Here is a 26,122-nt window from a genome sequence, read left to right as displayed (position 1 = left end):
AAGGGCATCACCGTTGTCAATGGCTACATCCCATTCTCTCTGTGAAAATGGTCCAAATGCTCTGTCACGGCATGGCTAATCATCTGGAGGTTCTCGATCATACAGGAATAGGATTTACTATCCTTTTGCGTCTGTCACTACGCCCAGCACTCGCGAGCTTGAAGTTCGTCACAGCCATCCCTTCCCAGATCCTACTCGGAATACCACAGACAAGGTTTAGACTTTCCGGATCTCAGGAATGGCCATCCATGGGTTCTAACTTATACCACGAAGATACTAATAACTCGGACTCGGTCCCCTGTATTAGATATCTAAGAGATACTCATTCTAGCTTGGTTGCATGTAGAACGGAAGTGTTTCTCAAGCACGCGTTCATAAGTGAGAATGATGATGAGCGTCACATAATCATCACCTTCATCATGTTCTTGGGTGCAAATGGATATCTTAGAAGTAGAATAAGTTGAATTGAATAGAAAACAGTAGTACTTTGCATTAATTCATGAGGAACAGCAGAGCTCCACACCTTAATCTATGGAGTGTAGAAACTCTACCGTTGAAAATACATAAGTGAAAGGTTCAGGCATGGCCGAATGGCCAGCCCCCAAAACGTGATCACAGGATCAAAAATACAATCCAGGATGTCTAATACAATAGTAAAAAGTCCTATTTATACTAAACTAGCTACTAGGGTTTACAGAAGTAAGTAATTGATGCATAAATCCACTTCCGGGGCCCACTTGGTGTGTGCTTGGGCTGAGCTTTAGCTTTCCACGTGCAGAGGCTACTTTTGGAGTTGAATGCCAAGTTGTAACGTATTTTTGGCGTTCAACTCTGGTTCGTAACGTGTTTCTGGCGTTTAACTCCAGACTGCAGCGTAGAACTGGCGTTCAACGCCCTTTTGCGTCATCTAAACTCGGCCAAAGTATGAACTATTATATATTTCTGGAAAGCCCTGGATGTCTACTTTTCAAAACAATTAGAAGCGCGCCATTTTGAGTTCTGTAGCTCCAGAAAATTCACTTTGAGTGCAGGGAGGTCAGAATCCAACAGCATCAGCAGTCCTTCTTCAATCTCTGAATCTGATTTTTGCTCAAGTCCCTCAATTTCAGCCAGAAAATACCTGAAATCACAGAAAAACACACAAACTCATAGTAAAGTCCAGAAATGTGAATTTAACATAAAAACTAATGAAAACATCCCTAAAAGTAACTAGATTCTACTAAAAACATACTAAAAATAATGCCAAAAAGCGTATAAATTATCCGCTCATCACCTTCCTGGTTTAACTCTGAAAATTGGAGGGATGATGGTATCACATTGTATCTTTGGCCACATGTTTTCTCCATTGATTAGTGATATTGACTGCCCATATGTAGCAAGGTATGCTGCCTTGCTGTAATAGTTACTACAATAATCTTCCGGGTTGTCACCCTTCTCAAAGATAGCACAGCAAGCATGTGGACAGGGCATACCACATAAGCCCCATAACCTACAACTACACCTTCCAGCCATCAAATCGATCACAAACCTTTTCATGATCATCCTATTCTTATGGTGGACTTCAAACTTGAGGTCTCCTGCCCATTTAGCTTGCCACTCCATGGCTCTAACCGCAATGATATCTAGCCGTTTCTTGGGTTTTGACAAAACAGAGCCCTTATACTTCTCTGCCTTCTTCTTTTTCTCTACAAACATTGTCATCAAGTAGCACCTAATCCATTCAAATATAGTCAGAATTGGCTTGTTTCTTGCCTCTAGGATTCTTCCATTGAATGCCTCTGAGATGTTATTCATCAGCATGTCACTCTTGGCCAGAAATGTGAAGTGACTCTTTGTCCACAATTTTGGATCCAAAGTAAACAACTTGTCATAACAGTCTCTGTTGATCTCCTTTAGGTGATTCATCCTTCTTTCCCATTCTTCCACATAGGTAGCTTTGGCAATAGATAGAATGAGATCCCTTAGTACAGTACCACCCCCATATACTTTTTTACAGTTGGGATATAAATACCTCAAACAAAGCCTATGCTCTAGTGTTGGTGATGCCTCTTGAAACACTTACATCAGCCCCTGATTTATAGTTTCAGTGCAGAAGACAATATACCCATGTAACATATTAATGTAGCATCTAAACATAGCAGATTAATGTTCACAAACATAGCAAATTTTGAAGCAGATTAATATTTACAAACAATTCAATTGCATATACGATCATATATATATCAGATTAATATTCACAAGCCTCCAATGCATATATGATCATATACATATCAGATTTATATTCACAAACAAAGCAATTGCATATATGATCATATATACATCAGATTAATATTCACAAGCCTCCAGTTGCATATATGATCATATACATAGTAGATTTATATTCAAATCAAATTAATTGGAAAAAAATTAAGTGCAAACAACTTAATTAATCCATTTGTGATACCTTTTGTTGGTCACTCATGAAAACCCATTTTCTTGATTCTCCAATGTCATTTAACAGCATCTCCAGGAACCACCCCCAGTTGTCCTTAGTCTCTGCCTCTACTGCAGCTACGACAATCAGAAAGTAATTGTTATTCGGATCTCTGCCAATAGCAACTAGCAGCTGCTGTCCATGGTTGCCCTTCAAGTGACAACCATCCACGCCAATAATAGGTCTGTGGTATGCGAAATTGTTACTCTAAGGTTGTAAAATTTGTTGTTCGTTCTCTCCCTGGCAATGACGCCAATAACTGGTGCACAATACCATGGTCCACACATAACTTCACAACTTCGCACAACTAACCAGCAAGTGCACTGGGTCGTCCAAGTAATAAAACCTTACATGAGTAAGGGTCGATCCCACGGAGATTGTTGGTATGAAGCAAGCAATGGTCATCTTGTAAATCTCAGTCAGGAGGATAATAATTGATTATAGAGTTTTCGAAAATAAATAATAAATAAATAGAAAATAAAGATAAAAATACTTATGTAATTCATTGGTGGGAATTTCAGATAAGCGTATGGAGATGCTTTCGTTCTTCTGAACTTCTGCTTTCCTGCTGTCTTCATCCAATCAGTCCTACTCCTTTCCATGGCAAGCTTTATGTAAGGGCATCACCGTTGTCAATGGCTACATCCCATCCTCTTGTGAAAAAGGTCCAAATGCTCTGTCACGGCACGGCTAATCATCTAAAGTTCTCGATCATACTGGAATAGGATTCACCCTCCTTTTGCGTCTGTCACTATGCCCAGCACTCGCGAGTTTGAAGTTCGTCACAGCCATCCCTTCCCAAATCCTACTCGGAATACCACAGACAAGGTTTAGACTTTCTGGATCTCAGGAATGGCCATCCATGGGTTCTAACTTATACCACGAAGATACTAATAACTCGGACTCGGTCCCCTGTATTAGATATCTAAGAGATATTCCTTCTAGCTTGTTTGCATGTAGAACGGAAGTGTTTGTCAGGCACGCGTTCATGAGTGAGAATGATGATGAGCGTCACATAATCATCACATTCATCATGTTCTTGGGAACGAATGGATATCTTAGAAGTGGAATAAGTTGAATTGAATAGAAAAACAGTAGTACTTTGCATTAAATCATGAGGAACAACAGAGCTCTACACCTTAATCTATGGAGTGCAGAAACTCTACCGTTGAAAATACATAAGTGAAAGGTCCAGGCATGGCTGAGAGGCCAGCCTCCAAAACGTGATCACAGGATCAAAAATACAATCCAGGATCCAAGATGTAAATACAATAGTAAAAAGTCCTATTTATACTAAACTAGTTACTAGGGTTTACAGAAGTAAGTAATTGATGCATAAATCCACTTCCGGGGCCCACTTGGTGTGTGCTTGGGCTGAGCTTGAAGTTTACACGTGTAGAGGTCATTCTTGGAGTTGAACGCCAGTTTGTAACGTGTTTCTGGCGTTCAACTCTGGTTCGTGACGTGTTTCTGGCGTTTAACTCCAGACTGCAGCGTAGAACTGGCATTCAACGTCCTTTTGCGTTGTCTAAACTCGACCAAAGTATAGACTATTATATATTGCTAGAAAGCCCTGGATGTCTACTTTTCAACGCAATTGGAAGCGCGCCATTTTGAGTTCTGTAGCTCCAGAAAATCCACTTTGAGTGCAGGGAGGTCAGAATCCAACAGCATCAGCAGTCCTTCTTCAACCTCTGAATCTGATTTTTGCTCAAGTCCCTCAATTTCAGCCAGAAAATACCTGAAATCACACAAAAACACACAAACTCATAGTAAAGTCCAAAAATGTGAATTTAACATAAAAACTAATAAAAACATCCATAAAAGTAACAAGATCCTACTAAAAACAATGCCAAAAAGCGTATAAATTATCCGCTCATCACAACACCAAACTTAAATTGTTGCTTGTTCCCAAGCAAATAAAAATCAAATAGGATAAAAAGAAGAGAATATACTATAAATTCCAAACTATCAATGAAACATAGCTCCAATCAGATGAGCGGGACTTGTAGCTTTTTGCCTCTTGAATAGTTTTGGCATCTCACTTTATCCATTGAAGTTCAGAATGATTGGCATCTATAGGAACTTAGAGTTCAGATAGTGTTATTGATTCTCCTAGTTCAGTATGTTGATTCTTGAACACAGCTACTTTATGAGTCTTGGCCGTGGCCCTAAGCACTTTGTTTCCCAGTATTACCACCGGATACATAAATGCCACAGACACATAATTGGGTGAACCTTTTCAGATTGTGACTCAGTTTTGCTAAAGTCCCCAATTAGAGGTGTCCAGGGTTCTTAAGCACACTCTGTCTTTGCTTTGGACCTTAACTTTAACCGCTCAGTCTCAAGTTTTCACTTGACACCTTCACGCCACAAGCACATGGTTAGGGACAGCTTGGTTTAGCCGCTTAGGCCAGGATTTTATTCCTTTAGGCCCTCCTATCCACTGATGCTCAAAGCCTTGGGATCCTTTTTATTACCCTTGCCTTTTGGTTTTAAGGGTTATTGGCTTTTTGCTCTTGCCTTTTGGTTTTAAGAGCTTTTGGCTTTTTCTGCTTGCTTTCACTTTTTTTTTCTTTTTTTTTCCTGCAAGCTTTTGTATTCACTGCTTTTTCCTGCTTCAAGAATCATTTTTATGATTTTTCAGATTATCAAATAACATGTCTCATTGTCATCATTCTTTCAAGAGCCAACATATTTAACATTCTAAAACAACAACTTCAAAAGACATATGCACTGTTCAAGCATTCATTCAGAAAACAAAAAGTATTGTCACCACATCAATATACTTAAACTAAGTTCAAGGATAAATTCGAAACTTATGTACTTCTTGTTCTTTTGAATTAAAACAGTTTTCATTTAAGAGAGGTGATGGATTCATAGGACATTCATAACTTTAAGACATGGTTACTAAATACTAATGATCATGTAATGAAGACACAAACATAGATAAGCACTTAACATAAAGAAAACGAAAAACAGAAAATTTAAGAACAAGGAATGAGTCCACCTTAGTGATGGTGGCGTTTCCTTCTTGAGGAACCAATGATGTCCTTGAGCTCTTCTATGTCTCTTCCTTGTCTTTGTTGCTCCTCCCTCATTGCTTTTTGATCTTCTCTAATTTCATGGAGGATGATGGAGTGCTCTTGATGTTCCACCCTTAGTTGCTCCCAATAATTGTGTGGGGGAAAATGTATCCCCTGAGGTATCTCAGGGATCTCTTGATTTGCAGTCAAATGTTATACCACTGAGTTATAGACCCTTGATGGAAGCTTTTGTCTTCCCTTAAAAAAAAGCTATGCTTTTACCACACCAAACTTAGAATGTTGCTCGCCCTCGAGCAAAAGAAGAAAGAATAGATGAAGAAGAAGATGTGGAAAAAACTAGGATTATGAGGAGGGAAGGTGGGGATTGATGAGCGGATAATTTATACGCTTTTTGGCATTGTTTTTAGTATGTTTTTAGCATGTTTTAGTTAGTTTTTATTATATTTTTATTAGTTTTTATTTAAAATTCACTTTTCTAGACTTTACTATGATTTTGTGTATTTTTTTGTGATTTCAGGTATTTTCTGGATGAAATTGAGGGACCTGAGCAAAAATCTGATTCAGAGACTGAAAAGGACTGCAGATGCTGTTGGATTCTGACCTCCCTGCACTCGAAGTGGATTTTCTGAAGCTACAGAAGCCCAATTGGTGCGCTCTCAATTGCGTTGGAAAGTAGACATCCAGGGCTTTCCAGAAATATATAATAGTCCATACTTTGCCTAAGATTTGATGGCCCAAACCGGCATTCAAAGTCAGCATCAGAATTCCCAGCGTTAAACGCCGGAACTGGCACCAAAGTGGGAGTTAAACGCCCAAACTGGCACAAAAGCTGGCGTTTAACTCCGGAAAAGTCTCTACACGAAAATGCTTCAATGCTCAGCCCAAGCACACACCAAGTGGACCCAGAAGTGGATATTTACGTCATTTACTCATTTTTGTAAACCCTAAGCTACTAGTTCTCTATAAATAGGACCTTTTGCTATTGTATTTGGAGTCTAATCTTTGAGTAGTTCTATGCTACCTTAGATCACGTTTTGGGGCTGGCCTCATGGCCATGCCTAGACCATGTTCTTATGTATTTTCAACGGTGGAGTTTCTACACACCATAGATTAAGGTGTGGAGCTCTGTTGTACCTCGAGTATCAATGCAATTACTATTGTTCTTCTATTCAATTCAGCTTGTTCTTGTTCTAAGATATCACTTGTTCTTCAACTTGATGAATGTGATGATCTGTGACACTCATCATCATTCTCACCTATGAACGTATGCCTGACAACCACCTCCGTTCTACCTTCGATTGAGTGTTTATCTCTTGGATTCCTTAATCAGAATCTTCGTGGTATAAGCTAGAATTGATGGCGGCATTCTTGAGAATCTGGAAGGTCTAAACCTTGTCTGTGATATTCTGAGTAGGATTCAAGGATTGAATGACTGTGACGAGCTTCAAACTTGTGATTGTGGGGCGTTAGTGACAGACGCAAAAGAATCACTGGATTCTATTCCGACATGATCAAGAACCGACAGATGAATAGCCGTGTTGTGACAGAGTGCGTTGAACATTTTCACTGAGAGGACGGGATTGTAGCCACTGACAACGGTGATGCCCAACATACAGCTTGCCATGGAAAGGAGTATGAAGGATTGGATGAAGACAGTAGGAAAGCAGAGAGACGGGAGGGACAAAGCATCTTCATACGCTTATCTGAAATTCTCACCAATGAATTACATAAGTATCTCTATCTTTATTTTATGTTTTATTTATCTTTTAATCATTCATCATCCATAATCATTTGAATCCGCCTGACTGAGATTTACAAGATGACCATAGCTTGCTTCATACCAACAATCTCCGTGGGATCGACCCTTACTCACGTAAGGTTTATTACTTGGACGACCCAGTGCACTTGCTGGTTAGTTGTGCGAAGTTGTGATAAAGAGTTGAGATTACAATTGTGCGTACCATGTTGATGGCGCCATTGATGATCACAATTTTGTGCACCAAGTTTTTGGCGCCGTTGCCGGGGATTGTTCGAGTTTGGACAACTGACGGTTCATCTTGTTACTTAGATTAGGTACTTTTCCTTTTTATTTTTCGAAAAAAAATTTCAAAAATACAAAAAGATTTTCTATTTTGTTCCTCAGAGTTTTTAAGAATGAATTCTAGAGTTTCATGATGATTTGTTGAAGTCTGGCTGGCTGAGAAGCCATGTCTAATCTTTTGGACCGAGGTTTCAACTTATCATCACAAGAGCTTGTTGATTTCTATCAATTTTGCTGTTGAAAGCAATGATCTGCTAAAGTTTGGCTGGCCATTGGCCATGTCTAGTGTTTTGGACCGGAGCTTTCATTGAAAGCTTGGCTGGCTAGTAAGCCATGTCTAATTCCTGGACCGGAGTCTTAGACTAGCATTGCAATCATTCCTGGAATTCTTATTAAAAGTTTTGATTCTCTTTATTTTCTTCTCTATATAATTCTCGAAAATCACAAAAAATTTATAAAACCAAAAAAAAACCAAAAATATTTTATGTTTCTTGTTTGAGTCTAGTATTAATTTTTAAATTTGGTGTCAATTGCATGTTTCTATTTTTCTTGCATTTTTCGAAAATTACATGCTTGTGTCTTCATTTATCTTCAAGTTGTTCTTGATGATTTCCTTGCTCTGATCTTTAAATTCTCTTGTTTAGTGTATTTTGTTGTTTCTCATATGCATTCTCAATTTGTTAGTGTCTCCTATATGAAAATTTTTAAGTTTGGTGTCCTGCATGCATTGTTTATTTGATCTTAGTTGCATTTTTATTGTTTCTCATCATCAAAAAATTCAAAAATATTTTTCAAAACTATGTCTTTTCAAGTCAATAATACAGAGAATTGAAGATTCAGAACATTCAGTAGAGGAATCAAACAGAAAAAGCTGGGCGTTCAAAACGCCCAGTGAAGAAGGAAAACTGGCGTTTAAACGCCAGCCAGGGTACCTAGCTGGGTGTTTAACGCCCAAAAAGGTAGAGATTTGGGCGTTAAACGCCAGAATGGGCACCATTCTGGGCGTTTAACACCAGGATGACACTAGAGGAAAGATTTTGTTTTTAATTCACATTTTTTTTCAAGTTTTCATTTTTTTTCAAAATCAAATCTTTTTCAAATCATATCTTTTCAATCATATCTCTTTCAAAATTAATTTCTTTCCATTTTATATTTATTTTTACCATTTTCAAAAATCCTTCCTTCAATTCAAGATTTACTTCAAAAATTTTCAAGTTGTTACTTGCCTATTAAGAAAGGATCAAATTTTAAATTTTAGAATCATATCTTTTAATTTCTTGATAGTCAAGTAATCAACTTTAATTTTAAAAAATTTCTTTTTCTAAATTGATTTTCAATCATATCTTTTCAAACATATCTTTTCAATCACATCTTTTTCAAAATTAATTTTTTCAATCATATTTTTTTCTAATTTCAAAATCTTTTTCAAAAATCACTTTATTTCTTTCCCAATCTTAGTTTTCGAAAATCTGAATCAAATTTTCAAATTTCTTTTTAAAATCTTTTAATTAATTTTCGAAAATTCTTCCCCTCTTTTCACATCCTTCTATTTAAAGGACTAAGACTCCTCATCAAGGTGCAATTCGAACTCTATCCCTCTTGATAAGTTCGAATTCCCTCTTCTCCACCTCCTCCTTCTATTCTTCTTTTCCTCTGACACCTCAAGGAATCTCTATACTGTGACATAGAGGATTCCCTACTTTCTTGTTCTCTTCTCTTTCATATGAGCAGGAACAAAGATAAAGGCATACTTGTTCAAGCTGATCCTGAACCTGAAAGGACCTTGAAGAGAAAGCTAAGAGAAGCTGAAGAAGAATTCTCTTTAGAGGGCCTAACAGAGCTCTTCAAGGAAGAAGAAACCATGGCAGCCGAAAACAACAATGCCAACAATGCAAGAAAGGTGCTTGGTGACTTTACTGCACCTACTCCTGATTTCTACGGGAGAAGCATCTCAATCCCTGCCATTGGAGCAAACAACTTTGAGCTTAAGCCTCAATTAGTTTCTCTAATGCAACAGAATTGCAAGTTTCATGGACTTCCATTGGAAGATCCTCATCAGTTCTTAGTTGAATTCTTGCAAATCTGTGACACTGTCAAGACTAATGGGGTTGACCCTGAGGTCTATAGACTTATGCTATTCCCTTTTGCTGTAAGAGACAGAGCTAGGATATGGTTGGATTCACAACCTAAGGAAAGCCTGAACTCTTGGGAAAAGCTAGTCAATGCCTTCTTGGCAAAGTTCTTTCCACCTTAAAAATTGAGTAAGCTTAGAGTGGAAGTCCAAACCTTCAGACAGAAGGAAGGTGAATCCCTCTATGAAGCTTGGGAAAGATACAAACAATTGATCAGATAGTGTCCTTCTGACATGCTTTCTGAATGGAGCATCATAGGTATCTTCTATGATGGTCTGTCTGAACTGTCCAAGATGTCATTGGACAGCTCTGCTGGAGGATCTCTTCATCTGAAGAAGACGCCTGCAGAAGCTCAGGAACTCATTGAAATGGTTGCAAATAACCAATTCATGTACACTTCTGAGAGGAATCCTGTGAATAATGGGACAAGTCAGAAGAAAGGAGTTCTTTAGATTGATACTCTGAATGCCATATTGGCTCAGAACAAAATATTGATTCAGCAAGTCAATATGATTTCTCAAAGTCTGTCTGGAATGCAAGCTGCACCAGGCAGTACTAAGGACGCTTCATCTGAAGAAGAAGCCTATGATCCTGAGAACCCATCAATGGAAGAGGTGAATTACATGGGTGAACCCTATGGAAACACCTACAATCCTTCATGGAGAAACCATCCAAATCTCTCATGGAAGGACCAACAGAGGCCTCAACAAGGCTTCAACAACAACAATGGTGGAAGAAACAGGTTTAGCAATGGCAAGCCTTTTCCATCATCTTCTCAACAGCAGACAGAGAATTCTAAGCAGAACCACGCTGACTTAGCAACCATGGTCTCTGATCTAATTAAAACCACTCAGAGTTTCATGACTGAAACAAGGTCCTCCATTAAAAATTTGGAAGCACAAGTGGGTCAGCTGAGCAAGAAAGTTACTGAACTCCCTCCTAGTACTCTTCCAAGCAATACAGAAGAGAACCCAAAAGGAGAGTGCAAGGCCATAAATACAATCAACATGGCCGAATTTAGAGAGGAGGAAGAGGCAGTGATCGCCACTGAGGAAGACCTCAATGGACGTCCACTGGCCTCCAATGAGTTCCCTAATGAGGAACCATGGGAATCTGAGGCTCACACTGAGACCATAGAGATTCCATTGGATTTACTTCTGCCATTCATGAGCTTTGATGAGTATTCCTCCTCTGAAGAAGATGAAGATGTCACTGAAGAGCAAGTTTCTAAGTACCTTGGAGCAATCATGAAGCTAAATGACAAGTTATTTGGTAATGAGACTTGGGAGGATGAACCCCCTTTGCTCACCAAAGAACTGGATGACTTGACTAGGCAGAGATTACCTCAAAAGAGACAGGATCCGGGGAAGTTCTCAATACCTTGTACCATAGACACCATGACCTTTGAGAAGGCTCTGTGTGACCTAGGGTCAAGTGTAAACCTCATGCCTCTCTCTGTAATGGAGAAGCTAGGGATCCTTGAGGTACAAGCTGCAAGAATCTCACTAGAGATGGCAGACAATTCAAGAAAACAAGCTTATAGACTTGTAGAGGATGTCTTGGTAAAGGTTGGAGACCACTACATCCCTGCTGATTTCATAGTCCTAGAGACTGGGAAGTGCATGGATGAATCCATCATCCTTGGCAGACCCTTCCTAGCCACAGCAAAGGCTGTGATTGATGTTGACAGAGGAGAATTGATCATTCAAGTGAATGAAGAATCCCTTGTGTTTAAGGCTCAAGGATATCCCTCTGTAACCATGGAGAGAAAGCATGAAGAGCTTCTCTCAAAACAGAGTCAAACAGAGCCCCCACAGTCAAACTCTAAGTTTGGTGTTGAACCCCCACATTCAAACTCTAAGTTTGGTGTTGGGAGGTTCCAACATTGCTCTGAACATCTGTGAGGCTCCATAAGAGCCCACTGTCAAGCTACTGACATTAAAGAAGCGCTTGTTGGGAGGCAACCCAATGTTATATCTATCTATTTTTCATTGTTATTTTATGTTTTCTGTAGGTTGATGATCATGTGAAGTCACAAAAATAATTGAAAAAGCAAAAACAGAATGAAAAACAGAGAAAAAAACAGCACACCCTATAGAAAAAGCTTGCTGGCATTTAAACGCCAGTAAGGGCAGTAAATGGGCGTTTAACGCCCAGTCTGGCACCATTCTGGGCGTTTAACGCCAGAAAGGGGCACCAGATTGGCGTTTAATGCCAGGAATGGGCAGCAGCCCGGCGTTTAACGCCAGAATTGGCAGAAAGGGCATTTTTGCACGCCACTCGGTGCAGAGATGAGCTATCCTTGACACCTCAGGATCTGTGGACCCCACAGGATCCCCACCTACCCCACCACTCTCTCTCTTCTTCACCCATTCACCAATCACCTCAATACCTCTTCCCCAAAAACCCCTCACCTATCAAATCCCACCATTCTCTTCATCACTCACATCCATCCTTCATAAAACCCCACCTACCTCACCATCCAAATTCAAACCACTTTCTCCCACAAAACTATTGGGAGCAAATCAACACCTCCCTAGGAGAATTGAGTTCCAACATGGGACAACTAAGGGTGGAGCACCAAGAACATTCCATCCTCCTCCATGAAATTAGAGAAGATCAAAGAATCATGAGAGAGGAGCAACAAAGGCAAGGAAGAGACATTGAGGAGCTCAAGAACTCCATAAGATCTTCAAGAGGAAGAACAAGCCGCCATCACTAAGGTGGACCCGTTCTTTAATCTCCTTGTTCTTTACTTTCCTGTTTTTCGAATTTTTTATGCTTATGTTTATCTATGTTTGTGTCTTATAATCATTAGTGTCTTAGTATCTATGCCTTAAAGCTATGAGTGTCCTATGAATCCATCACCTTTCTTAAATGAAAAATGTTTTTAATTGAAAAAGAAAAAAAAGTGCATGAATTTCAAATTTTAAAATAGTTTAATTATCTTGATGTGGTGGCAATGCTATTATTTTTCTGAATGAATGCTTGAACAGTGCATATTTTTGAATTTGATTGTTTATGAATGTTAAAATTGTTGGCTCTTGAAAGAATGAAAGGAAAAGGAGAAATGTTATCTGATGATCTGAAAAATCATAAAATTGATTCTTGAAGCAAGAAAAAGCAGTGAAAAGCTTGCAGAAAAAAAAGATATATGCAAAAAAAAAGAGAGAAAAAGCCAATACCCCTTTAAACCAAAAGGCAAGGGTGATAAAAAGGATCCAAGGCTTTGAGCATCAGTGGATAGGAGGGCCCACAGGAATAAAATCCTGGCCTAAGCGGCTAAAACAAGCTGTCCCTAACCATGTGCTTGTGGCGTGAAGGTGTCAAGTGAAAACTTGAGACTGAGCGGTTAAAGTCGAGGTCCAAAGCAAAAAGAAGAGTGTGCTTAAGAACCCTGGACACCTCTAATTAGGGACTTTAGCAAAGCTGAGTCACAATCTAAAAAGGTTCACCCAGTTATGTGTCTGTGGCATTTATGTATCCGGTGGTAATACTGGAAAACAAAGTGCTTAGGGCCACGGCCAAGACTCATAAAGTAGCTGTGTTCAAGAATCAACACACTTAACTAGGAGAGTCAGTAACACTATCTGGATTCTGAGTTCCTATAGATGCCAATCATTCTGAACTTCAAAGGATAAAGTGAGATGCCAAAACTGTTCAGAAGCAAAAAGCTAAAAGCCCTGCTCATCTAATTAATACTGATCTTCATAGATGTTTTTGGAATTCATTGTATATTCTCTTCTTTTTATCCTATTTTATTTCCAGTTGCTTGGGGACAAGCAACAATTTAAGTTTGGTGTTGTGATGAGCGGATAATTTATACGCTTTTTGGCATTATTTTTAGTATGTTTTTAGCATGTTTTAGTTAGTTTTTATTATATTTTTATTAGTTTTTATTTAAAATTCACTTTTCTGGACTTTACTATGAGTTTGTGTGTTTTTCTGTGATTTCAGGTATTTTCTGGCTGAAATTGAGGGACCTGAGCAAAAATCTGATTCAGAGTCTGAAAAGGACTGCAGATGCTGTTGGATTCTGACCTCCCTGCACTCGAAGTTGAATTTCTGGAGCTACAGAAGCCCAATTGGTGCGCTCTTAATTGCGTTAGAAAGTAGACATCCAGAGCTTTCCAGCAATATATAATAGTCCATACTTTGCCCAAGATTTGATGGCCCAAACTGGTGTTCAAAGTCAGCATCAGAATTCCCAGCGTTAAACGCCGGAACTAGCACCAAAGTGGGAGTTAAACGCCCAAACTGGCACAAAAGCTGGCGTTTAACTCCAGAAAAAGTCTCTACACGAAAATGCTTCAATGCTCAGCCCAAGCACACACCAAGTGGACCCGGAAGTGGATATTTACGTCATTTACTCATTTTTGTAAACCCTAAGCTACTAGTTCTCTATAAATAGGACCTTTTGCTATTGTATTTGGAGTCTAATCTTTGAGTAGTTCTATGCTACCTTAGATCACGTTTTGGGGCTGGCCTCATGGCCATGCCTAGACCATGTTCTTATGTATTTTCAACGGTGGAGTTTCTACACACCATAGATTAAGGTGTGGAGCTCTGCTGTACCTCGAGTATCAATGCAATTACTATTGTTCTTCTATTCAACTCAGCTTGTTCTTGTTCTAAGATATTACTTGTTCTTCAACTTGATGAATGTGATGATCCGTGACACTCATCATCATTCTCACCTATGAACGTGTGCCTGACAACCACCTCCGTTCTACCTTCGATTGAGTGTTTATCTCTTGGATTCCTTAATCAGAATCTTCGTGGTATAAGCTAGAATTGATGGCGGCATTCTTGAGAATCTGGAAGGTCTAAACCTTATCTGTGGTATTCTGAGTAGGATTTAAGGATTGAATGGCTGTGACGAGCTTCAAACTCGTGATTGTGGGGCGTTAGTGACAGACGCAAAAGAATCACTGGATTCTATTACGACATGATCGAGAACCGACAGATGAATAGCCGTGCTGTGACAGAGTGCGTTGAACATTTTCACTGAGAGGACGGGATTGTAGCCACTGACAACGGTGATGCCCAACATACAGCTTGCCATGGAAAGGAGTAAGAAGGATTGGATGAAGACAGTAGGAAAGCAGAGAGACGGGAGGGACAAAGCATCTTCATACGCTTATCTGAAATTCTCACCAATGAATTACATAAGTATCTCTATCTTTATTTTATGTTTTATTTATCTTTTAATCATTCATCATCCATAATCATTTGAATCCGCCTAACTGAGATTTACAAGATGACCATAGCTTGCTTCATACCAACAATCTCCGTGGGATCGACCCTTACTCACGTAAAGTTTATTACTTGGACGACCCAGTGCACTTGCTGGTTAGTTGTGCGAAGTTGTGATAAAAAGTTGAGATTACAATTGTGCATACCATGTTGATGGCGCCATTGATGATCACAATTTCGTGCACCAGGGATCCTGTGGGGTCCACAGATCCTGAGATGATCTTGTGAGGTCCACAGATCTTGAGGTGTCAAGGATTTACATCCCTGCATAAATTAGGCATGTAAAATGCCTTTGCATGCAATTCTGGCATTTAAATGCCGAACTGATGCTTGTTCTGGGCGTTCAACGCCCAGATGTAGCATGTTTCTGGCGTTGAACGCCAGCCAGATGCTTGTTTCTGGCGTTCAGCGCCAGCTCTTCCTTAGTGTGCATTTCTGGCGTCTGAACGCCAGGATGCTGCTTATTTCTGGCATTCAACGCCAGATCCATGCTCTGTTCTGGCGTTGAACGCCAGCCAGATGCTCTTTACTGGCATTTAAACGCCAGTAAGATCCTCCTCCAAGGTGTGATTTTTCTTCTGCTGTTTTTGATTCCGTTTTCAATTTTTATATTTATTTTGTGACTCCACATAATCATGAACCTAATAAAACATGAAATAACAATAAAAATAAATTAAAATTAGATAAATAAAAATTGGGTTGCCTCCCAACAAGCGCTTCTTTAATGTCAATAGTTTGACAGTGGGCTCTCATGGAGCCTCACAGATGTTCAGAGCATTGTTGAGACTTCCCAACACCAAACTTAGAGTTTGGATATGGGAGTTCAACACCAAACTTAGAGTTTATTTGTGGCCTCCCAATACCAAACTTAGAGTTTGACTGTGGGGGCTCTGGTTGACTCTGTTTTGAGAGAAGCTTACTGTGCCTCTTTTCTATGTTTACAGAAGGATGTCCTTGAGTTTTAAACTCAAGGGAGTCCTCATTCAATTGAAGGACTAGTTCACCTCTGTTAACATCAATCACAGCTCTTGCTGTGGCTAGGAAGGGTCTTCCAAGGATGATGGATTCATCCTCATCCTTCCCAGTATCTAGGATTATGAAATCAGCAGGGATGTAAAGGCCTTCAACCTTTACTAATATGTCCTCTACTTGTCCATAAGCCTGTTTTCTGGAATTGTCTGCCATCTCTATCGAGATTTTAGCAGCTTGTACCTCAAAGATTTCTAGTTTCTCCATTACAGAGAGTGGCATGAGGTTTATTCCTGACCCAAGGTCACATAGAGCCTTCTCAAAGGTCATGGTGCCTATGGTGCAAGGTATTAGGAACTTTCCAGGATCCTGTTTCTTCTGAGGCAATCTCAGTCGATCCAATGCATTTAGTTCATTGGTGAACAGGGGAGGTTCATCTCCCCAAGTCTCTTTACCAAATAAATTGCCATTCAGCTTCATGATTGCACCAAGGAACTTGGCAACTTTTTCTTCAGTGACATCCTCATTCTCTTCAGAAGAAGAATACTCATCAGAACTCATGAATGGCATAAGGAGGTTCAATGGAATCTCTATGGTCTCTAGATGAGTCTCGGATTTCTTTGGTTCCTCAGAGGGAAACTCCTTATTGATCAATGGACGTCCCAGGAGGTTTCCTCCTTGGGATTCACGTCCTCCCCTTCCTCTCTAGGTTCGGCCGTGTTGACTATGTCAATGGCCTTGCACTCTCTTTTTGGATTTTCTTCTGTATTACTTGGGAGAGTACTAGGAGGGGTTTCAGTGATCTTCTTACTCAGCTGGCCCACTTGTGCCTCCAAATTTCTAATGGATGACCTTGTTTCATTCATGAAACTCACAGTGACCTTAGATAGATCAGAGACTAAATTTGCTAAGCTAGATGGATTCTGCTCAGAATTCTCTGTCTGTTGCTGAGTGGATGATGGAAAAGGTTTACTATTGTTAAACCTGTTTCTTCCACCATTATTAAAGCCTTGTTGAGGCTTTTGTTGATCCTTCCATGAGAGATTTGGGTGATTTCTCCATGAGGGATTATAGGTGTTTCCATATGGTTCACCCATGTAATTCACCTCTGCTATTGCAGGGTTTTCAGGATCATAAGCTTCTTCTTCAGAAGATGCCTCTTGAGTACTGTTGGATGCAGCTTGCATTCCATTCAGACTCTGAGAAATCATATTGACTTGTTGAGTCAATATTTTATTCTGGGCCAATATGGCATTCAGAGTATCAATTTTAAGAACTCCCTTCTTCTGAGGCGTCCCATTACTCATAGGATTCCTCTCAGAAGTGTACATGAACTGGTTATTAGCAACCATGTCAATGAGTTCTTGAGCTTCTGCAGGCGTTTTCTTTAGGTGAATGGATCCACCTGCAGAAGTATCCAATGACATCTTAGCTAATTCAGACAGACCATCATAGAATATATCCAGGATGGTCCATTCTGAAAGCATGTTAGAAGGACACTTTTTGGTCAGTTGCTTGTATCTCTCCCAAGCTTCATAGAGGGATTCACCTTCTTTCTGTCTGAAGGTTTGAACATCCACTCTAAGCTTACTCAGCTTTTGAGGAGGAAAGAACTTGGCTAAGAAAGCCGTGACCAACTTATCCCAAGAGTTCAGGCTATCTTTAGGTTGAGAATCCAACCATATTCTAGCTCTGTCTCTTACAGCAAACGGGAAAAGCATGAGCCTGTAGACTTCAGGATCTACTCCATTAGTCTTAACAGTATCACAGATCTGCAAGAATTCAGTTAAGAACTGAAAAGGATCTTCAAATGGAAGTCCATGAAACTTGCAGTTTTGTTGCATCAGAGAAACTAGTTGAGGTTTAAGCTCAAAATTGTTTGCTCCAATGGCTGGGATGGAGATGCTTCTTCCATGTAAATTGGAATTAGGTTCAGTAAAGTCACCAAGCATCCTCCTTGCATTATTATTATTTTCGGCTGCCATCTCCTCTTCCTGTTCGAAAATTTCTGTAAGGTTATCTCTGGATTGTTGTATTTTACCTTCTCTTAGTTTCCTCTTCAGAGTCCTTTCAGGTTCAGGATCTGCTTCAACAAGAATGTTCTTGTCCTTGCTCCTGCTCATATGAAAAAGAGGGAACAGAAAAATAATAATAATAGAGATCCTTTTTATCCAGGTATAGAGGTTCCCCTGTGTGAGTAGAAGAAGAAAAGAATGTAATGTAAAGAAGGGAAGAAGAGAAAATTCGAACACAGATGGAAGAGGGGGTTCGAATTTGGGTGAGATGAAGTGTTAGTAGATGAATAAATAAATAGAAGGAGATGAGAGAGAAAGAGGATTTTCGAAAATAAAATTTTGAAAAGGGGTTAGTGATTTTCGAAAATTAGGAATGAAATCAAATTAAAATTAAAAATTGAAACAATTAGTTAATTAAAAAGATTTTTTGAAAAAGAGGAAAGAGATTTTCGAAAATTAGAGAGAGAGAGTTAGTTAGGTAGTTTTGAAAAAGATAAGAAACAAACAAAAAGTCAATTAGTTAGTTGAAAAAGATTTGAAAATCAATTTTGAAAAGATAAGAAGATAAGAAGTTAGAAAAGATATTTGAAAATCAATTTTTTGAAAAAGATAAGATTTAAAAAAAGATATGATAGGAAGATATGATTAGAATTATTTTGAAAAAGATTTGATTTTTAAAATCATAATTAATGACTTGATTCACAAGAAATCACAAGATATGATTCTAGAATTTAAAGTTTGAATCTTTCTTAACCAGTAAGTAACAAACTCGAAATTTTTGAATCAAAACATTAATTGATGATGTGATTTTCGAAAATATGATATAAAAATAAGAAAAATATTTTGAAAATATTTTGAAAAAGATTTTTGAAATTTTCGAAAATTAATAAAAAATAGAAAAGATATGATTTTTGAAAAAGATTTGAAAAAGATAAGATTTTTTAAATTGAAAATTTGATTTGACTCATAAGAAACAACTAAGTTTTAAAAAGTTTTGAAAAAGTCAACTCAAATTTTCGAAATTTATGAGTGAAAAAGGGAAATATATTTTTTTTATTTTTGAATTTCTAATGATGAAAGAGAAAAACATGGAAAGGACTCAATGCATGAAAGTTATGGATCAAAACAATGAATGCATGCAAGAATGCTATGAATGTCAAGATGAACACCAAGAACACGTTGAAGATCATGATGAACATCAAGAAATTATTTTTGAAAATTTTATATGCAAAGAAAACATGCAAGACACCAAACTTAGAAATCTTTCATATTCAGACACTATGAATGCAAAAATGCACATGAAAAATAAGAATAGACACAAAACAAGAAAACATCAAGATCAAACAAGAAGATTTACCAAGAACAACTTGAAGATTATGAAGAACACTATGAATGCATGTATTTTCGAAAAATGCAAAATGAGTATGCAATTGACACCAAACTTACAATTTGACTCAAGACTCAAACAAGAACATGAAATATTTTTGATTTTTTTTATTTTCTAAATTTTTTTATATTTTTCGAAAATTAATTTGAAAAAGAAAAATAAGGATTCCAAAATTTTTAATATGAATTCCAGGAATCTTGCATTCTTAGTCTAAAGCTTCAGTCCAGGAATTAGACATGGCTCACTAGCCAGCCAAGCTTTTGTGAAAGCTCCGGTCCAAAACACTAGACATGGCCAATGGCCAGCCAAGCTTCAGCATGTAAATCAGGTTAGGGGTGCACACGGGGCCGGGTGAAGCCGGGTTCGCCGTGACCCGAACCCGATCCTAAATAATGACCGGGTCTATTTATGAGACCCTTACCCGACCCTAGACCCGATGAAATCATGTTACTTTCGAGCCACACTTAAGCCGGGTCTAGACCGGGTGAAGCCCGGGTCTTGATCAACTTTATCACGACATCACCAAAAATTAGATTCTAAATCTTTTGAACCTCTAAATTTTGAAAAATAATTATTCCAGAACAATGCAATATTCGCATAATAATAATTTAGAATCTAATAATAATAATTTAAAGTTTCATAATAATAATTATATCAATTACACATTAAACATTCAAAGTTCAAAAGATAATTAAAACAAAGTTAACAACCAACACAAGATTAACATAATAATAATAATTTATAGCGTCATACCAACCAATAACAACAAAATATTAAGTAGCAAACAACTACACGGGTCCAACGGGCTGGGGCCGGGTGACCCGAGGCTTGGCCCGAACCCGATTTAATAAATAACCGGGCCATCTATTGAAACTTCGGGTCTGACTGGGCCATAACGAAGCCGGGTCAAATTAGCCCCGAAGTCATCGGGTCCGGTCCAGGTCTTCGGGCCGGATCGGGTCTTGTGCACCCCTAGATCAGGTGGATCAGGAACAGCATCAGGTGGATTAGCAACAACTAGCTTGCTCTTGATAATGTTGGGTTGGAAGCCCCAGTCCAAATAAATTTAGACATGGCTTTATAGCCAGCCAGGCTTCAACGTGCTTCATGAAACACTAGAATTCATTCTTAAAAATTCTGAAGAACATTACTTAAAAAAAATATATTATATTTTTTTTTTTGGTTTTTGAAAATAAAACGAAAAGAAAGTTACCTAATCTGAGCAACATGATGAACCGTCAGTTGTCCAAACTCAAACAATCCCCGACAACGGCACCAAAAACTTGGTATGCGAAATTGTTACTCTGAGGTTGTAAAATTTGTTATTCGTTCTCTCCCTGGCAATGGCGCCAATAACTGGTGCACAATACCATGGTCCACACATAACTTCACAACTTCGCACAACTAACCAGCAAGTGCACTGGGTCGTCCAAGTAATAAAACCTTACGTGAGTAAGGGTCGATCCCACGGAGATTGTTGGTATGAAGCAAGCTATGGTCATCTTGTAAATCTCAGTCAGGCGGATAGTAATTGATTATGGAGTTTTCGAAAATAAATAATAAATAAATAGAAAATAAAGATAGAAATACTTATGTAATTCATTGGTGGGAATTTCAGATAAGCGTATGGAGATGCTTTCATTCTTCTGAACTTCTGCTTTCCTGTTGTCTTCATCCAATCAGTCCTACTCCTTTCCATGGCAAGCTTTATGTAAGGGCATCACCGTTGTCAATGGCTACATCCCATCCTCTTGTGAAAAAGGTCTAAATGCTCTGTCACGGCACGGCTAATCATCTGAGGTTCTCGATCATACTGGAATAGGATTCACCCTCCTTTTGCGTCTGTCACTACGTCCAGCACTCGCGAGTTTGAAGTTCGTCACAGCCATCCCTTCCCAGATCCTACTCGGAATACCACAGACAAGGTTTAGACTTTCTGGATCTCAGGAATGGCCATCCATGGGTTCTAACTTATACCACGAAGATACTAATAACTCGGACTCAGTCCCCTGTATTAGATATCTAAGAGATATTCCTTCTAGCTTGTTTGCATGTAGAACGAAAGTGTTTGTCAGGCACGCGTTCATGAGTGAGAATGATGATGAGCATCACATAATCATCACATTCATCATGTTCTTGGGAACGAATGGATATCTTAGAAGCGGAATAAGTTGAATTGAATAGAAAAACAGTAGTACTTTGCATTAAATCATGAGGAACAGCAGAGCTCCATACCTTAATCTATGGAGTGCAGAAACTCTACCGTTGAAAATACATAAGTGAAAGGTTCAGGCATGGCCGAGAGGCCAGCCCCCAAAATGTGATCACAGGATCAAAAATACAATCCAGGATCCAAGATGTAAATACAATAGTAAAAAGTCCTATTTATACTAAACTAGTTACTAGAGTTTACAGAAGTAAGTAATTGATGCATAAATCCACTTCTGGGGCCCACTTGGTGTGTGCTTGGGCTGAGCTTGAAGTTTACACGTGTAGAGGTCATTCTTGGAGTTGAACGCCAGTTTGTAACATGTTTCTGGCGTTCAACTCTGGTTCGTGACGTGTTTCTGGCGTTTAACTCCAGACTGCAGCGTATACCTGAAATCACAGAAAAACACACAAACTCATAGTAAAGTCTAGAAATGTGAATTTAACATAAAAACTAATAAAAACATCCCTAAAAGTAACTAGATCCTACTAAAAACATACTAAAAGCCTTTCTTGACTACATCAAGGCACATGTACATTCTCATAAATCGGGGCTGGTGCGTAAGAGAAGGCCTATCAACCAATATGCTCAGACTAAATCTTGGATTTGCCCTAAGTATCTCTGCACAGTAATCCCTTAGCTTAGCATACTGTTGGATTGGCTGCCTATGTACCTCTTCTCTTGCCTTCCTCCTTGCCCAGTAAACCTTACCAACACTGATATTGGCCATGTATTTGTCTTGGATAGTCTGAATAACTTTCGCAAGCTTCATCTCCTCGCCTCTACTGATGTTGTTGGCAATCTTCTTTGAGATCCAACTACTTGATGCAAGTCTTCCGCTATAGTTCTTTCCACATGTATGCTTTCCATTCAAAGTATTGATCCTGAAACAGTCAGAACCCCCAACCTTACTTGCAAAACAAATCCACTTGCACTTTCCCTTTCTTCCTTTGCAAACAACTCTACACCTCACTTTATCATTTTTTCGAAACCTAATGTCCCTACCATTCAATAGGGCATGCTCCTTAACAGCCTCTTTGAATTGACTAAGTGATTTAAATTCCAGCCCCACTTGAAATTCATACTCTCTGTTCATCTCTGCCTTATTGTATTTAGAAAACCTCCTCTTTTTTATCATATCATCAGAGTCTCCCTCATAACTGTCTATATCATCAGTCTCATATTCATCAGATATGCCCCCAACTTGCTCATCACCCTCCCTTAAACCTTCATCACCTCCAGTTGTTCTAGCTGCTGCAGTTCCCTCATCATTTAGTGGGCCAGTAAATTCCCCAAATACATTTGATTTTGGATCATTATCCTCCACCTCAAACCCAAAGTGATCCTCATGGTCACCATCATCAGCATTATCGTCAAATACCTCTTCTTCAGTAGAAGGCTCTGACTCAGCATCCACTTCAACCTCTATCAACCCAGTGCCACTGTCTTCACCTTCCTCTGGCACATAATCAGCATCACTTGAAGTGATTTCAATTCCGTTACTTTCTCTGGCTCCATCGACAACATATACCTCGCAATGTTTGCAGGAACTTGACATCAGTGACCTAGCCATTCTCATCGCATCCCCATCGGACTTCATCTCTCTAAGATCTAACTTCAAATCTATCCCAGGTTCCTTGTACCATACCCTGGCGAAACCCTTATACCCTAGTTGCTTTAGCTGACTGACAATCTCTTGCAATGACCATTCATCAACGTCAAAATGTAAATCCTCCACAACCATTCCTCCTAAATACTCTAATCATTGTCCATTGTCAACAAATTTGCCACCATGGTGTATTTCGATAGTGAAATCCGAATCACCCATAACTGCATACAAAAAAAATTTCATAAATCCCTCTTCAAACATTTTCAGAAACAAAAGGAAGCTCTAATAAACAATGTGGCAAATTTTCCCAGGAGAAAAAAAGAAAAACCCTTCAACGACTGAAAGGTTAAGCGTTGTCTTACCTAGAGGCAACACCAACACCTACGACGACGGCAATGACATCAGAGACACGAAACCCTCCAACAATATTCCAGTGGAGTTGATCTCAGCAGCTGAGGGAGTGGACAACCAACAAATGTGAATGAGTTTTTTCTCTAAGTTTGGGAGAAGAGAACGAACAGTTTTCTTCTAAGTGTGGGAGGGTAAATTTGTATTTCAGAAAATCTGAGTGAAAGAGAAATAGGGATTTCACAAAAAGTTAGAGAATCTTTAATTTAGGAATGGAATATTCCGTTAAATCTAACTGTTTGGTCACGATAGGGACCTAATTGAAAAAAAAATAGGTATAGGGACCCAATTAAAAGGAAAAAAAGTATAGGGACCTAATTGAAAATTTCGCAAAACTATAGGGACCAACAGAGTAATTAAACCTAAATTCTCTTCAGAAACAAAAGAATGCTTCAGGCCACAATTGATGAATTAAGCCCATGACCTCCAAATCCATTCTCTTATTTGGTGATCCAATTCTATACACTACAGTTAGTTGCTGACTAAAGAATAGAACTCCACTTTTATTTGAACTATTCCATCACATCACCGAATCAAACTCTCTCTTCTCTCTTTTTCATCACTCACGTGAAATCATAGAAGTAAAATAAAAAACAGAAGAAGCTCTTATTAAGTTTAAATCAAAGTACAAAAAGTAGGTTACTAATTTCAATCAAAGAAGTAGAAAGTTAAAGAAGTTAAGGCTAAAAGTAAAGATCTCATCCGAAATCTCATCAGAAGAAATCTTTTTATCTTTGTGCAACATTGAAACTTGTGAAAAAACCTTCTTTATACATACACCGAATCGAAATGCTCAAAAAATTGGAGGTTATGGAGTTTTGTAAGAAATCAATTATCAGAAAAGTTAGTTTGAGTCAAAGCACAAATAAAGGGCTCAGATTCAAGAAGTAATATGAAAAAGAATGAAAGAGAAGATGGAAGGTATAGATGCATGTACTGTTAAATCACTGTTTCTACTACCCATCTCTCTTCTGTGACGCCGCTACTGCTGCTGATATTGGGAAAGAAGAAGTCAAACATGTTCAAGTCAAGGTTCAAACTTTGGTAAAAGACACTACAGGGAAGAATGTAAGAAAGAACCATTGAGTGAAAAAAGGGAGAGAGAGTTAGACTTGAAAAAAATCAATGTTTATTTTAGAAATATTTTGTATGTATTTCTGTTTTATTTTGATGATCTTAAGAGAATTTCCTTACAAGTGGGTGAGTTTCTACTCAAATCTGGCTTGGGTAGAAGTTGGTGAATGTAATCTTGTTTAAAGATAGTGAAATTTCATCATTGTTGTGATAGAGACTAGATGTAGGCTACATTACATGAGTAGCTGAACCAAGATATATGGATGTGTCACTTCTCTTTCTCTTCTCATTTTCTGGTTTTATACTTTAGGAGACAAAATAAAATAATCTCCTACTTATTCTATCTAGCTAGACTTCACAACTATACACCTTGCACTCAATTTTATTCTGACTCATCCTTTAACTAGAGACAAAATAAAAACATCTCCTATCTTTCACCCGAGGTAACTATACAAAATTCAAAAATTTTATCCAGTTCTAAGATTACTCAAGCAAAATTAAAAAAAAAAGGCCTAAATTCAACCCCCTTTTTCTAAGCCATTGATATCCATCATAAATTATTTTTCTTAGATTTTAGAGCGTTGATGATTGATTGCTGGGATTTGAGATTTTATACGAAAAAGAGAATGAAAAGAGGAAGTGTTACAAGAAGGTTTTGAGACTCACTCCGTTAATTATTCTTATCAAACTTAAAGGTAGAACAACATTAAATTAATTTAAAAAATTTTTGGACTAAAATAGAATTTTAAAATATTAGAGGGTAAATTAAAATTTAACCTAAATATTAAGGACTAAAATAATAATTTATTATTTTTTTAGGAAGTTGCAGCCTACTATTACTGAAAAAGTTGATTCTCAACTTTTTAATTGTGATTGATTGTGAAAATTCAATCCAAATTTTAAATTTTATTGATGACTATTGTATCAATTCATATTGATTCAGATTAAATTTTTTAGAAGGAAAATAATAATTTAAAATTTTGGAATTACAAAACTTTTAAAATTCAGATAAAACATAAATAATTAAGACTAAATAATTATTTTTGACCATGAAAGATTTAATCGCTGATAAATCTATTCATAAAAAATGAAATGATATTGTACTCATAAAAAAAATACTCTGATTGACAAATCAATCCAAATCTTAAAAAATTATTCAAAATTTTTAAATTATCTCTCGTAATCTAATAAAAAAATTAAATTAAATAAAAGTAAAAATTAGAATTTAAATTTCAAATTTCTCATATTCTCCAAATCTATCTGCCTTTTGTTTTCATTTCCATTTCAATTTCAATTCAATTTTAGATTAAACTAAATTTGTTCTCCAATGTCATTTTATATCGCATGAAGCTGCGACTCTAATAATAGAGAACAAACAATCAACCACCATGTATAAAACTTCAACGGTGTCAGAGAAGTTGGCAATGACATTAATATCTTCGACAAACTCGCAGCCAGTAACATAGACGCTGCTGAATGGCTTGCAAAAGTTCATTATCCAA

General features: G+C 38.0%; 1 protein-coding gene and 2 non-coding genes across 3 annotated transcripts; 1 reads left to right on the top strand and 2 right to left on the bottom strand.

The window, feature by feature from the left end:
• Window positions 1–1,269: 1,269 nt before the first annotated feature.
• LOC114925205 (uncharacterized) lies at window positions 1,270–1,905 on the bottom strand. Its single transcript, XM_029292472.1, has one exon. It carries the CDS (start codon window positions 1,903–1,905, stop codon window positions 1,270–1,272), a length of 636 nt encoding a protein of 211 aa, XP_029148305.1.
• A 7,919-nt stretch (window positions 1,906–9,824) lies between these two features.
• LOC112745780 (small nucleolar RNA R71) lies at window positions 9,825–9,932 on the bottom strand. Its single transcript, XR_003173691.1, has one exon. It is a non-coding gene; the product is annotated as a small nucleolar RNA R71 (small nucleolar RNA).
• Window positions 9,933–17,399: 7,467 nt separating this feature from the next.
• Window positions 17,400–17,507, top strand: LOC112745160 (small nucleolar RNA R71). The gene has a single exon (XR_003173102.1). It is a non-coding gene; the product is annotated as a small nucleolar RNA R71 (small nucleolar RNA).
• Window positions 17,508–26,122: the final 8,615 nt, after the last annotated feature.

Source organism: Arachis hypogaea, chromosome 14 (assembly GCF_003086295.3).
Source record: "Arachis hypogaea cultivar Tifrunner chromosome 14, arahy.Tifrunner.gnm2.J5K5, whole genome shotgun sequence".
Taxonomy (NCBI): Eukaryota; Viridiplantae; Streptophyta; class Magnoliopsida; order Fabales; family Fabaceae; genus Arachis; species Arachis hypogaea.
This window is presented reverse-complemented; position numbering and strand designations above follow the sequence as displayed.